The sequence below is a fragment of the Psittacula echo genome (genome assembly GCF_963264785.1).
Source record: "Psittacula echo genome assembly, chromosome: 1".
Lineage (NCBI taxonomy): Eukaryota > Metazoa > Chordata > Aves > Psittaciformes > Psittacidae > Psittacula > Psittacula echo.
The window spans coordinates 128,416,881-128,431,655 of NC_137735.1; the positions used below are offsets into that span (position 1 = coordinate 128,416,881).

At 61.7% G+C, this 14,775-nt stretch overlaps 2 protein-coding genes across 2 annotated transcripts in view; one reads left to right on the plus strand and one right to left on the minus strand.

Annotated features, from left to right (window-relative positions):
- Positions 1 to 4,921: 4,921 nt before the first annotated feature.
- SND1 (staphylococcal nuclease and tudor domain containing 1) overlaps positions 4,922 to 14,775 on the minus strand; it is a 98,838-nt gene continuing 88,984 nt past the window's right edge. The window contains exons 17-24 of the mRNA XM_080619869.1: positions 8,163 to 8,351; positions 7,424 to 7,565; positions 7,041 to 7,164; positions 6,862 to 6,931; positions 6,064 to 6,177; positions 5,776 to 5,979; positions 5,612 to 5,656; positions 4,922 to 5,030 (exon numbers count right to left, since the gene is read on the minus strand). Coding sequence (XP_080475995.1) covers positions 4,965 to 5,030; positions 5,612 to 5,656; positions 5,776 to 5,979; positions 6,064 to 6,177; positions 6,862 to 6,931; positions 7,041 to 7,164; positions 7,424 to 7,565; positions 8,163 to 8,351 — 954 coding nt within the window. The 3' untranslated portion in view covers positions 4,922 to 4,964. The remainder of the gene's footprint in view (positions 5,031 to 5,611; positions 5,657 to 5,775; positions 5,980 to 6,063; positions 6,178 to 6,861; positions 6,932 to 7,040; positions 7,165 to 7,423; positions 7,566 to 8,162; positions 8,352 to 14,775) is intronic.
- Positions 12,110 to 14,216, plus strand: LRRC4 (leucine rich repeat containing 4; the record flags this gene model as incomplete). Its single annotated transcript, XM_080628247.1, has 1 exon — positions 12,110 to 14,216. Exon 1 carries the CDS (start codon positions 12,213 to 12,215, stop codon positions 14,214 to 14,216), a length of 2,004 nt encoding a protein of 667 aa, XP_080484373.1. The 5' UTR covers positions 12,110 to 12,212.

Consider the following 14,775-nt stretch of genomic DNA (forward strand, 5'->3'; position numbering starts at 1 on the left):
CTGTTGGTTGCAGGCAGGGAAGTGCAGGATTCAGTCACAGGGAAGTGCAGGATCCGGTCGGATGCAGGCAGGGAAGCACTGAATCCCTTCGGATGCAGGCAGGATCCTACCAGATGCAGGCAGGGAAGCGCAGGATCCCATCAGATGTGGGCAGGGAAGTGCAGTGTCCTGTTGTACTGCAGGCACGGAAGCACAGGATCCTGTTGCATGTGGGCAGGAAGGCTTAGGATCACACCCACTGCGGACAGGGAAGCACAGGATCCCACTGACTGCAGGCAGGGAAGATGATGATCCCGTTGGATGAAGGCGGGGAAGTGCAGGATCCCATCAACTGCAGGCAGGGAAGTGCGGGATCACGTCAGATGCAGGCAGGGAAGTGCAGGTTCTCATTGACTGCAGTCAGGGAAGCACAGGATCCCAGTGGATGCAGGTGGGGAGGTGCAGATTCACATCAGATGCAGGTGGGGAAGCACAAGATCCCATCAGAGGCAGGCAGGGATGAGCAGGATCCCATCGGCTGCAGGCAGGGATTGCAGGATCCCAGTGGATCCAGGCAGGGAAGCGCAGGTCGGTCCCTCCAGGCTCAGTTTCAGACATCTGAGGCCCTCGGGGTGCCTGTGTCCGGTGTTCCATGGGGAGCCCCCGGCGGTGACAGGGCAGGGGCGCAGATCCCAGGGGGCAGCTGAGGAAGCAGCTTCTGGAGCCCGGAGTCCTCGCCGGGTGTCCATGGCCGCCTCCGTGCCACGGCCACGTCTCCATCCTGCACCCCATCTCCATCCCACCATCGCCTCCACCACAGAGTCACCTCCATCCCATGGTTAACTCCATCCCGCGCTCGTCTTGTGTCTGTGGCCGTGTCTCCATCCCACAGCCCCATCTCCATCCCATGGTCACCTCCGTCCACCCCATGGCCACGTCCCCATCCCACAGGGTGACAGCGCAGGTGACACCTTACAGCGCCCGTCCCCATGGGTGGCAGCACCGGGGTGGGTGATGGGGTCCCCGTCACCCCAAAACCTCCCCAGCCGGTTTGGGGAGATGGAGTGGACATCATTGGGGTGGGTCTGAGACTTCCCTACGTCACCATGAGGCTCACAGATCGGTTTTGGGGTCCAAAACCCTAACCCATGACACGCCCCCATGCCAACTGCAGTGCAGAATGGAGCCTGGTGCAGGGAGACCCCGGGACAGAGGAGACAGGGAGGGGGGGATACAAATGGGGTGCAGGGGGGACACAAGGGGGTCCCCATGCAAGGTGGAAGGGAGAGTGCGGTGTGGGGTGCTCAGGGTGGATCTGGGGTGCTGCGGGGCAGGTATGGCATGCCCCAGTGGGGGGGGGGGGAGGGCTTGGGCGATGACAGTCGGGGTCCCGGGGCTCTGGGGTGCTGCAGAGGGGGGGACCGGGGTCCGGGGGTGCTGGGGTGGGGGCTGTGTCTGGGGCACTGGGGTCCTGGGGGGGTCCGAGGTCCCGGAAGATGGGGCAGGAGTCGTGGGGTCCCCGATGCTGGGAGAGGGGTCTGGAGGCACCGGGGTGCTGGGGGGGGGTTGTGGGTCCGGGTCACCCTGGGGTGCTGCGGCGGGGGGGTGGGCACAGAGGGTCCCGAGGTGCTGCGGGGAGGGCTCCCTGAGTGCTATGGGGTGGAGATGCCCCAGTGAGCGCTGGCTCCCTGGGGGACCATGGGCAGATATTGGGGTGTCCCCCCCATGTCCAGTGCCTGGGCCCCGCGGGGTGGGGGGTCCTGGTCACGGCCGGGGGGGGTGTCAGGGGGATCCCGGTGTGTGCCCCCCCCCACCCCGGTCCTACCTGCGGCTGCCGCTGCGATGGGGGGGGCGGCCACGGAGCGGGGGGGCCCCGGCGCGCGGCGGTTGACCCGCATTGACGTCACTGCGTCATCAGGGTTCCCCTGGAAACACGCGAGAGCTAAAAATAGACCGGGAGGGGGGGGGGGAAGAGGCTGGGAGGAGCATGGGGGGGGGAAGCGGTTGTTCCACCCCTGCCCCCCCTTCGGTGTCTGCGGCTATTCTGGGGACAAAGGGACAAACATGGGGAGGAGACGCCCCCCCCATGGGGATACCCCCCCATAGGGGGTAACGACACGGGGGGGCACGGCCATGGGTGGGGGAATGGACACAGTGGAGGGGCAACGACACGGGGGAAGCACCCACCCAGGGGACACGGGGACGTGGGGGCACCCCCAAGCCGAACACTCGAGTACCCCGAGGCGGGGGGTGATGCCCGGGGGACAGCGGGGCAGGCGGGCACAGGGACCCGGGGGAGGCGCTGAGCCAGCAGAGCCACGCCCCCGCTGGGACAGGCCACGCCCCCACCCCGCAACCCGCCCCCCCGTCTGGCCACGCCCCCCAGCAGCGGCGCCCCGCCCCTCGGGGCGGAAGGAAGGACACGGGGGGACTCGAACACGGACACACACACACGTGTGCACACACGCACTTTGCATGCACGCACATGCACACACACTGCTAATAACGGGGATGTGCTGGGATGGGTTGTAGTGGGATAGAGCTTTACTGGGATAGAACGGTACCGGGATAGAACCGTACCAGATAGAGCTGTACTGGGATACAGCTGTATTGGGATAAATCTGTACTGGGGTAGAACTGTACTGGGATAAAGCTCTACTGGGATAAAGCTGTACCGGGATGGAGCTGTACCGGGATGGAGCTGTACTGCGATGGAGCTGTTCCGGGATGGAGCTGTGCCGGGATAGATCTGTACCGGGATGGAGCTGTACTGGGATAGAGCTGTACTGGGATGGAGCTGTATTGCGATGGGGCTGTACCGGGATGGAGCTGTACTGGGATAGAGCTGTACTGGGATGGAGCTGTACTGCGATGGGGCTGTACCGGGATGTGTTGCACCGGTACCGGCAGGTGTCGCCGTTTCCCTCTCCTATCCCTCTCTCTGCGCACCGCCCAGCACCGCCCAGTTCCGCCCAGTCCCGCCCAGCATAGCCACAGCCCGGCCCCCTGCCCTCCGCCGGTTCACGCTTGGTGCCCAGTGGGGGGGAGGCGCTCGGGTCCCCTGACTGGGGACACTGGTGCCATTGGGGACACTGGGGACACTGGATCCCCTGCCATAGAGTTCTCTAGTGTCCCTTATCTAGTGACAGTGGTGACACGGCGGGACCCAAGGAATAGTCTCACATCCCTCGGCCGTGCCACAGTGGGGTCCCTGCATCTCCTGTTTGGGATACACCTCCCGTGTGTTCCTGTCTGTGTCCCCCCAAGGACACCTTCACGGTGTCACCCGCGGTGTCACCCGTGGTGGCCATGTCCCCTCTCGTGCCCTTGGCACTGATGAGAGTGGCTCATCCCAGCTCCAATGATGGACCAAGGTCAAGCACCGGAAAGGAACAGACATAGCCAGAGACCTCCAGGGGCCATCAAAGACCCCAAGAACCCCCCCAGATATAGATAGGGACCATCAGGAACCCCCCCATTAAGGCCTCCAGGGGCCCTCAAAGACCAACACCCAGTGATGGACATGGAGCTGTTGGGGTGGGAGCAGCCACCCGTGTCCCAGGACCCACCCCCTCATCCTTTCCTTTAATCCCAGTGGTTGCTGGTGCTAATCATTGGCCCCGGCACCAGCGCTCCCGGCTCCTATAAGATCAATCTCAATTAGTGCAGCACTATAATTAACACCCAGGACCAAGATGGCCAGAGGGGACGGGGACCTGCTCCCGACCCCCCCCATCATGGCCATCGATCACCAGCAATGGGGACACTGGGGATAGTGGCAGCACTGTGCTGGTTCCCATGGGTGGCACTGACCAGTGGCCCCGTAAGTGGCATTGATGGTGGCCCCATAGGGACTGGGACCAGCAGCACTGAGGTGACCAGGATGGGCTTGGGGTGGGGTGGGTGAGGGCACCTCGGGGTGCAGTGAGCACCCCCTTGTCCCCAACCCTGGGTCAGGGTGATGGCTGGGTGACATTTGGGTGCAGGGTTGGGTTTGCTGTAGGGTTGGGGTCCAGGATGGACACCAGGGTTGAGGCCCATGATGGGTACTTGGGGCTCAGATTCGGGGCCAGGGGCCACATTTGGTTGACGTCCATGGTTGGAGCCTGGGGTTGAGATCCAGGTCTAGAGGCCACATTTAGGACCCAGGGTTGGGCTCTGGGGTGAAAGTCCCTGATTGGGACCCAGATTTGGAGCTCAGGGTTGAGGTTCTGCAGTTGGGGTCTGAGGCTGGGGCTGGGGTTGAAGTCCACGTCTAGGGGCCATGACTGGGACCAAGGGTTGAGGTTCAATGTCAGGGGCCACATTTAGGACCCAGCATTGGGATTCACAGTTGGGACCAGAGGTCCAAGGTTGAGGTTTCACAACTCCATTTGGGACCCATCCTGAAGGTCCCCAACTGCCCCCCAGGTCTGGGGTCCAGCTTTGGGTCCCAGGTTCAAGCACCATGGGTGGGCCCTGGGGCTCCAGGAAGGCCTTGGACCAGACCTTGAACCATCTCCTCCCCCTTCCCTGACCCTCCTCCCCACAGCAGGACACAGTTGGGATGCTGGGACTGCCCCGCTATGGAGGACCCTCCTTCCCAGTGGTCCCAGCTTGGAGATGGGATGAACCTGGGGGACACCAGCACGGAGAAGACGCTTGACTACATTTATTGGGCCTCTGAAGCTTTAAATACAGGCCAGGGGGCGCAGGACAGAGGGGTCATGTTCAGCTGTTGTGGGGCCCAAGATGGGAGGATGGGGGGGCTGGGGACACCCCCCATCCCGACATTCCCAGGGCATGGAGCTGCAGCCACCACCTTGGCTGCCCTGGCCCCCAGGGCGATAGGATGGGACAATGGGATGGATGGATGGATGGATGGATGGATGGATGGATGGATGGGTGATGGAGGGGTGATGGAGTGGTGGGTGGATGGAGGGGTGGATGGAGGGGGGACGTTGGTACAAGGGTGCTGGGGGGCTGCAGCCCCCCCGGAGCATCCCTCAGCGGCTGTAGCCGAACTCATCTGCGTCGTCTGCACGGAAATCTCCGTAGCGCCAGAGGTTGAGCTGCAAGAGAGGGGATGTGGGACCATGGACAGAGGAACCCCTGGAGATGGGGGTACCACATCCAGCATCACTGTAGAGATGGGGTCTGCATCCAGCATCTCCTTGGAGATGGGGTACCACATCCAGGATCTGCCTGGAGATGGGACATCTGCAGCCAGCATCTCTCTAAGGTTGTGGGTACTGCATCCAGAGCAGCCTGGAGAAGGGGGCTACACCCCATGGCATTCCTGGACATGTGGGTACCACATCCAGCATCTCCTCGGAAATGGGGTACCACATCCAGGATCACCCCAGAGATGGGGGGCTGCATTCAGCATCTCCCTGGAAATGGGAGTACCACATCCAGCACCTCCCTGGAGATGGGGGTACCACAGCCAGGATCTGCCGGAGATATGGGTACCACATCAAGCATCACACCAAAGAAAGATGGTAGCACCACATCCAGCATCTTCTGGAGATGGGGGTAACACAATTAATGATCACCTCAAAGGCGTTGGTACCACATCCAACATCCCCCCTTGAGTTGGAGGGCACCACCCCAGCACCCCAACACAAGGCCCCCCTCCCACCTCCTAACTCACCCGAGCGCTCTTGGCCGTCTCCTGTGCGTTCAGGTACTCAGTGATCTGTGGGGACACAGGAAAAGGGGGTGAACCCACACCTTGGTGGGGTTTGGTGCCCCCCCAAAGCATTCTGACCACCCATGGCCGTGGGGCAGACCCTCCTTGAGCCCTCCATCACCTACCACTTTCTGGAACTGCTTCTCCTTGCGCACCTCGACCATGACCAGCCCCTCCTTGACCAGCCCCAGCCCCACATCGCTCTTGGAGTCGGCGAACTGGAGGGTGACGTGGGGACAGCCGGGCCCCAGGTGCTCCACGTTGAGCAGACACTGAGTGTTCTGGATGTCCCTGACCACGCTGTCCACCGCGTCCGCCCGGGCGTCATCCTGCGGCAGCACACGGCACCGGGCCCTGAGGTGCCACCAGGGACCTGGAGCCCATCAGCACCACCCAGACCCCCCCAAACTCACGTCCTGGGGCACTTGGATGAAGGCGAACTTGTACTCGGTGGCTTGTGCCGGGAGCACGCGGGTGCTGAAAGCGGGGGGAAGCGCGGCCAAGCGGGTGGCGGGCAGCGTCTCCTTCTGCGGGGGGACAGGAGGGAATGGGGCACCCATGGGTGCTGGGGCACAGAGATGGGGTCCCCGGTGTTGGGGCTGGGAGGCTACCGGAGGGTGATGGGTACCGGGTGATGGGATCCGCAGTGCTGGGGTTGGAAGAGCAGCCAAGGGTGCTGGGCATCTCACAATGGGCATCAAAGGGTGGGACTGGGAGGGCACCCAAGGGTGCTGGGCATTTCATGACGGGCTCCCAGACATGGTTTTGGGAGGGCGCCCAAGGTGCTGGGCTCCCCATGATGGCATCCCCAGTGACAGGGTTAGGATGCCACCCAAAGGTGCTGGCCATCTCATGATGGGCATTCAGGGGTCTGGTTGGGAGGGCACCCAAGGGTGCTGGGTACTCTGGTTCCAGGGTTGGAAGAACACCCGAGGATGCTGGACATCCTGTAATGGGATCCCAGTGCCAGGGTTGGGAGGGCATCCGAAGGTGCTGGACATCTATGATGGGATCCCATTGCTGTGGTTAGAAGAGCATCCAGGGTGCTGGGTACCCTGATGCCAGGGTTAGGAGGGCACCCAAGGGTGCTGGACACCTTCAGCCAGGCTGAGGGTCACAGCCAGCCCCCTTCCAACACATCTGGAGCTGGGGTGCCCCAGTTGTCACCCCAGGGTGCCCCCCCCCACACCCCCACCACACCGAGCACTCACGTTGCCATAGTCAATGTAGAAGATGTGGACCTTGGCGGCCGACTCCACCTTCTCCACGCGGGCCCGGTACCTGGATGGGATGGGGATGGAACGGCGATGGTGTCACCCCACAACCATCCCTCGGCGTGGGGCAATCACACCCCACACTGGGGCTGGGGGCACCAGGACCTCTTCCTCACCATTCTCCATCCACAAACTTGGCGATGCAGAAGTCACCCCGACGCGGGGCGTAGGAGCCCTCCACTGGTGGGTGGTTGCCCACCTCCGTGCGCATGTTCTCCATCAGCTTCTCCAGTTGGGCACCTGTGGGTTGGGGACCTCATCCAGCACCCACTCTGCCCATCCCCAGTGCTGGGGGGCCAGGGGTGAGCCCCTCACCCCAACTGATGACAAGTGGGGTCCAGATTGAGGGCCTGGGGCCACCTTTGGGCCCTGGGGTTGGGGTTCAAGGTTGGGAGCCAGGGTTGAGAGGTGGAAGCCTCAGCGCAGGGCTGAGGTTCAAGGTCAGGGGCACGTTTGGGCACTGCAGGGAGTGATGGGGACGCCAGGGCCGTGCCCGTACCCGTCTCCACGTCCTGCACGTAGAAGTGGAGGTCGTCCGTGATCTCCGTCACGAACACGGGTTTGTAGTTGGCCGTGCGCTCCTTCTCCTCCAGCACCGGCACCACCTCCTCCACCGGAGCCTCCTCGTAATGGGACCACACCTGGCATTGGGGACACACACGGTGGTTGGGGACACCATGGGCATGGTTGATGCCACTGGCGAGGGGATGATGGATGTGGTGGCACCCGGGATCCCATGTGCTATTGGTGGGGACAACTCTTGGCATGGGGACATCACTTGGGGTAAGGATGTCCCTTGGGGCAGGGGACATCTCTTGGGGTAAAGACATTTTTTGGGGTGAGGACAACTCCTGCGGGGGACATCCCTTAGGGTCGCGGTATCTCTTGGTATGGGGACATCCCTTTGGGTGCGGACAACTCTTAGCCATGGGGTGAGGACAGCTCTTGGGGTAGGGACATCCCTTGGCATGGGGACATTCCTCGGGGTGAGCACAACCCTTGTGGCGCAGATATCTTTTGGCATGGTGTCATCTAGTGGCATGGGGACATCCCTTGGGGTGGAGACATTCCTTGGGATAGGAATGTCCTTCGGCATGGAGACATCCCTTGGCATGCCCCTTAAGGTGGGGACATTTCCTCTTGGACTGGGGGCAGCCCTTGGGGTGGGGACGTCCCTTGGCCTGGGGACACCCCTGGTGTTGGTGACAGCCCCGGGGACGGGCCCGCCCCACGCTCACCTTCTCCTTCTTCTGCTTGGCGGCCTCCTCCGCCGCCAGCAGCGCCTTGTAGTAGGGGCTGCGCTCGGCGGTGAAGTGCACCTTGGAGAGCGCGTGCTCCACCAGCGCCACCGACAGGTTCAGCCCCTCCGTGTGCAGCCACCCGATGAAGTTCCCGGCCTTGTCCATGCTCTCCACCTCCACCTCCACCTGCGGGAGGTCAAGGGGCACCCTCAGCGCTGGCTGGGACCCGAACACCACCCGTCCCCACCGGCCTTCGGCCCCACGCGCTCCTCTTCATCACGGAGGTTCCAACCTGCGTCGATGAAGCAATGGATGGATACAACGGGGCTTGACCGAGCGGGTGGACACGTGCTGGGTGGGTGCCTGGCCAAAAGCCACCCTCCATCAGCACCCATGTCTGATCCATGGCACGTCAGCACCAGATGTGCTCCATGAGCACCCGCATCTGATCCATGGCACCCAGAGGTGCTCCAAGGCACCCAGCTCCGATCCATCAGCACCCAGGTGTGATTCATGAGCACCCAGACTGGCTCCATCAGCACCCAGCTCTGCTCCTGGGCACGCACCTCCAATCCACCAGCACCCAGATGTGCTCCATCAGCCCAGATGTGCTCCATAAGAGCACCCAGACGTGTTCCTAGGCACCCAGCTGAGGGCAGGAGCACCCCACTGTCTGTGTCTGGAGCTCCCTGCCTGCACAGTGGAGGTGCAAACCAGTGAGCAAACTGAGGTGCAACCCAGAGACTGAACCAGCGTGTAAATGGGAGTGTACAAACCAGAGACCAAATTGGAGCGTGCAACCCACTGAGCGCAAACTGGAGTGCACCCTGTGCACCTGAGCACCCCCATTCAACCTGGGGGCCTACAGCCCCCCCAGTGCTTCAGGGGTGGGCAGGCAGGAGACACACACAGGCAGGAGATGCTGTGAAGGCAGAGGATGAAGGCAGGAAATGCAGGCAGGAGATGCTGTACAGGCAGAGGATAAAAGCAGGAGATGCAGGCAGTAGATGCTGTGCAGGCAGGAGATGCCGTGCAGGCAGTAGATGCCGTGCAGGCAGGAGATGCCATAGAGACAGGAGATGCAGGCAGGAGATGCCATAGAGACAGGAGATGCAGGCAAGAGATGCAGGCAGGACACGCTGCAGCTGAAGCACCCAGACCCACCCATGCCCAGCACCCCAGTGGGTGATCCCCTTCCTGCCTCCCACCCCACAAGTGTCCCCTCATGAGGTGTGGGGCCAGGGGCCGCACTTGGGCCCACATAAAGCCCCTTGGAGAGCACCCATAGGTGTCCAAATGCATGGACCAGCTCCTGCCTGCACTGCTGGGGGGTCCCATCCCTGGTCTGGGAGGTCCCAGCCCCAATCCCAGGTGGGTCCCAGCCCACTCCTGGTGGGGTCTGAGCCCCACTTCTGGGGTACCCCCATCGTCTACTTCTCCCCTTCCTCACTGCCAGCCTTGGGGGGGGGGGGGGGGGGGAAGCACCCCTCCCCCCCCAGCACCTCAGACTGCCACCACCTTGCAGCACCATGGGACCCCGGAGGCCCTAGAGGTTCATTAACTGCCCGGCGCTAATCACCCACCCCACAGTGTCTGGGGGAGGACGGTCAAAGCAGTGGCGAACCCCCCCCGCCCATTCATCGGTACCAACATGCCCATCACCGCAGCATCATGCCTATGGCAGAGCCATTCCCCCCCTGTCCCCCATTTATTGCTCTCTCCATTAGTGTCCCAGCTTGCATCCGGTCTCAGCCTTGAGCCCGGTGGAAAAGGAGGGTCCAGGGATGGGGGGTGGGGTGGGTCAGGGATAGAGGGGGGATCCAAGGATGGAGGGGGGGGGGTTTGCCACGGATGGAGCCGCGTGCCCATGTCCCCCACCCCCCATCACCTTAAAGCTGCCGGCTCCGTGCATCCATCCATCGGTCCTTGTGTCCGGGGGGGGGTCAGGGCCACCAGGCTCGGTTGGGTGGGCAGGAGGAGGAGGAGGGAGGAGGAAGCCCATCATCCCGCATCATCCTCCATCCAGAGTGGAAAATAGCTCCCACCCGCCGCACCGGCTGCACCGGGGCCGGTCGGGTCCCCCTCCGGAACGTTGTGGGGGGGTGGGGGGTGGTGGGAGGGGGGGGTCCCGGTAGATGCGGGGTAAAGGGGGGGGTGTCGTCCATCGGTGCTTGCGGAGCATCCCCCGCCGCTCCCGGGCTCCCGGCGCGATGCGTCAGCAGCCGCGTTGCCGTTGAAGGACAAAAGGATGAGCCAGCCGCCTGCGCGGCTCCCGCCCGCACCGAGCCCCGCACCGAGCCCCGCACCGAGCCCGGCACCGACACCGGCATCGAGCCCCGCACCGAGCCCGGCATCGAGCTCTGCACCGAGCCCCGCACCCAGCTCCGCACCGGGCACCGCACCGGGCACCGCACCGAGCCCCGCATCGAGCCCGGCATCGATACCGGCACCGAGACCCGCAGTGAACCCGGCACCGGGCCCCGCACCGATACCGGCACCGGGCACCGCACCGAGCCCCGCATCGAGCCCGGCCCCGAACCCGGCCCCGAGCCCCGCAGTCGCCAGCACCGGAGCACGATGCCCGCCGGCCCCGGGGCCGCCGCCGCCGCTGCCCCGCCCGGGAGAACCGGAGCCAGCGGCCGCTGAGCGCGGACGCGGGAAGGAACCGCGACGGGAACCGGAACGGGAACAACAGGAACGGGAACGGGACCCCCCAGCCGGAGACGCCGCAAAGCACCCGCGACAGGAGCCCCCCCCTCCGCACCCCCCATCCCGGAGCGACCCCCCCCCGGCCGGCGGTGACCGCGCTCCTGCCCCTCCGCCGGGGGCCGGCAGCGATCGGAGCCTCCGGTTTTGTACCGGCCTGAGCGTTTATCGTCATTTTTAATTCCTTTTTCTCCCCCATTTGGATCGCTCGGGGCTTATTTTAGTTTGAGCTTTGGTCCGAGTTCTATTTTTATTCTTTATTTTTAGCCTTTATTTTAAGCCTTTATTTTTATTGTGCTCGAATCCTTTGACTTGGTTTGATTTTCATTTTTATCTCGTTCTTTATTTTTATTTTTTATTTCATTTTTTATTTAATTTTATTTTTATTCCTTATTTTAGATTTTATTTTTTTTATTTTTTTCTATTTCTCTTTTTATTGTAATCGTTCCTTTTTCCAGTTTTATCCCTTATTTTCTTTTTCCTTATTTGTTATTTTTAACCTTTAATTTTTCTTTATTTCTATTTTTTCCTTTCTTTTTCTTTTCCTCCTTTTATTTTTAATCTTTCATTTTTTTAGTTTATTTCTTTTAGTCTTTATTTTTCCTTTAAATTTTTATTTTTTTTATATTTATATTTATATTTTCATTTTTTATTTTTATCTTAATTTCTATTTTTATTTCTATTTTTATTTTTTTATTCCCTTCTTATTTTTATATTTTTCTTTTCGTTTTCCATTTTCATTTTCCATTTTTCCCCCCTTTCCCATTCTCATTTTCACATTTCATTCTCCTTTTCTCCTCTCCTCTATTTTCATTCCTCTCCCCATTCCTCGCTCCCTTCCCGATCCCCCTTCCCTCCCCCTTCCCCCCTGCTTCCTCTCCCCGTCTCCCCCGTTTCCCTCCCGTTCTCACCCCCCTCCCCGTTCCCATTCCCGTCCCCATGCCGGGCCCCCGGGGGCCGCGGGCCGGGCTCCGGGGCGGCGGGTGCGGGGCGCGGGCCGCGCCGGGGGGGTGCCGGGCCCCCGCTTAGCCGGGCCGCCCCCCCCACAGCCTCCAGGAGCCATTTTGTGTCCCCCCCCCCGTCCCGGATCCCCTTTGCCCAGGTAGGTCGGGCTGGGAGGGGGCTCGCCAGGGCCCCCCCCGCCCCTCACGCAGCATTTTTAGACCCTTTTTGGGGGCTAAACCCGCGTTTTTTCACCCCTTTTTTCTCTCCCCCCCCCCCCCCCATCCATCCATCCATCCATCCATCCAGCCGGGCCGGGAGCAGGGGGGGGCCCTGAGCCACTTCTTCCTTAGGACGCCGCCATCCCCAGACGATGGTGAATGATGAACGTGCCACACCATGAAGCTCTTGTGGCAGGTAACTGTGCACCATCACCACCACCACCACCGCCACCGCCGCTGCCGTGCCTGGAGAGCTGCCCTCGTCTCCTACTTGACGGTGCACGCCTGGATCCTCTACGTGGCCGTTGCCACTGCCGCCGCCTCCCCCGGAGCCCCCGCTTGCCCCTCGGTTTGCTCCTGCAGTAACCAGTTGAGCAAAGTGGTGTGTACCCGGCGCGGCTTGGCCGAGGTGCCCCCCGGCATCCCCTCCAACACCCGGTACCTCAACCTGATGGAGAACAACATCCAGATGATCCAGGCGGACACGTTCCGCCACCTGCATCACCTGGAGGTCCTGCAGTTGGGCAGGAACGCCATCCGGCAGATCGAGGTTGGGGCTTTCAATGGGTTGGCCAGTCTCAACACCTTGGAGCTCTTTGACAACTGGTTGACCGTCATCCCCAGCGGGGCCTTTGAGTACCTGTCCAAGCTGCGGGAGCTGTGGTTGAGGAACAACCCCATCGAGAGCATCCCCTCGTACGCCTTCAACCGGGTGCCCTCCCTCATGCGCCTGGACCTGGGCGAGCTCAAGAAGCTGGAGTACATCTCCGAGGGGGCTTTCGAGGGCTTGTACAACCTCAAGTACCTCAACCTGGGGATGTGCAACATCAAGGACATGCCCAACCTGACGCCCTTGGTGGGGCTGGAGGAGCTGGAGATGTCGGGCAATAACTTCCCCGAGATCAAACCGGGCTCCTTCCACGGGCTCAAGTCCCTCAAAAAGCTCTGGATTATGAACTCGCAGATCAACCTGATCGAGCGCAACGCCTTCGACGACCTGACGGCGCTGGTGGAGCTCAACCTGGCCCACAACAACCTCTCCTCCCTGCCCCACGACCTCTTCGCCCCTCTGCGGTACCTGGTGGAGCTTCACCTTCACCACAACCCTTGGGACTGCGACTGCGACATCCTCTGGCTGTCGTGGTGGTTGAGGGAGTACATCCCCACCAACTCGACGTGCTGCGGGCGCTGCCATGCCCCGCTCCACATGCGGGGCCGGTTCCTGGTGGAGGTGGACCAAACCTCCTTCCAGTGCTCGGCACCCTTCATCATGGACGCGCCCATGGACCTCAACATCTCCGAGGGGCGGGTGGCCGAGCTCAAGTGCCGAACTCCTTCCATGTCCTCCGTTAGGTGGTTGCTGCCTAACGGGACGGTGCTGAGCCACGCGTCCAACCACCCGCGGATCTCAGTCCTCAACGACGGCACCTTGAACTTCTCCCATGTCCTGCTGACGGACACCGGGGTTTACACCTGCATGGTGACCAACGTGGCGGGGAACTCCAACGCCTCGGCCTACCTCAACGTGAGCACGGCCGAGCTCAACACCTCCAACTACAGCTTCTTCACCACCGTCACGGTGGAGACCACCGAGATCTCTCCGGAGGACATCTCCCCTAAGTTCACCAAGCCCGTCCCCACCACGTCGACGGGTTACCAACCGGCGTACACCACCACCACCACCGTCCTGGTGCAGACCACACGCCCGCCCAAGCAGGTCGCCATCCCCACCGCCGACGCGGGCGACAAGACGCAGACCAGCTTGGACGAGGTGATGAAGACCACCAAGATCATCATCGGCTGCTTCGTGGCGGTGACGCTCTTGGCCGCGGCCATGCTCATCGTCTTCTACAAGCTCCGCAAGCGGCACCAGCAGCGCAGCACCGTGTCGGCCGCACGCACCGTGGAGATCATCCAGGTAGACGAGGACATCCCGGCCGCCACCACCGCCACCACCGCCACCATGGTGACCACCACCACCGCCGGCGTTGCAGGTGAGGGGGCCGTGGTGCTGCCCGCTGTTCATGACCACATGAACTACAACACCTACAAAGCACCGCACGGGGCCCATTGGACCGAGAACAACTTGGGCAACTCCTTGCACCCCCCCGGGAGCACCCTCATGGAACCCTACATCATCCAAACCCACCCCAAGGACAAAGTCCAGGAGACCCAGATATGACTTTTTAGTTCTTTGGGGCTTTTTTGGGTTGAGCTTCCTTCCACCCCTCCCCTTTTTCCTCCTCCTCCTCCCTCATCACAAACGCAATAGGATGCACAAAACCCCCCCTAAAAGACCCCCCCAAAAACCCCCCCAAATGAAGAACCCCCCAAATCTAGAAGGTGACTCTTGTACAGAGCTGGGGGAGAGACTTTTCTTTTCTTGTACATGCTTCTATCCGAAATCCATGGGCTGAGAAGAGCAGCAGATATTAAAATCACCCCCCCCACCCCCCAAATCACAGTTTCTAACTCCAAGAGAAAAGGCAGAGGAAAGAATTCCCGTTATCCAGGAAGATGTGGGGGACAGGAGCCCGCTGGGATGGGATTGGGCTTGGAATGGGGCTGTTGGGGATGAAAAGGGGGGTTGGATGCAGCAGGACCCCCCCCACTCCATGTGCTGGGATGGTGGCTGGAGGTTGTGCCAAAATCTTCCACATGCAATAAAGGAATTCGAGGGGGGGGGGTGTTGGGGTATTTGGGGGAGTTTGGGGGTGGGGGGGATTTTGGGGGGGGGGTTT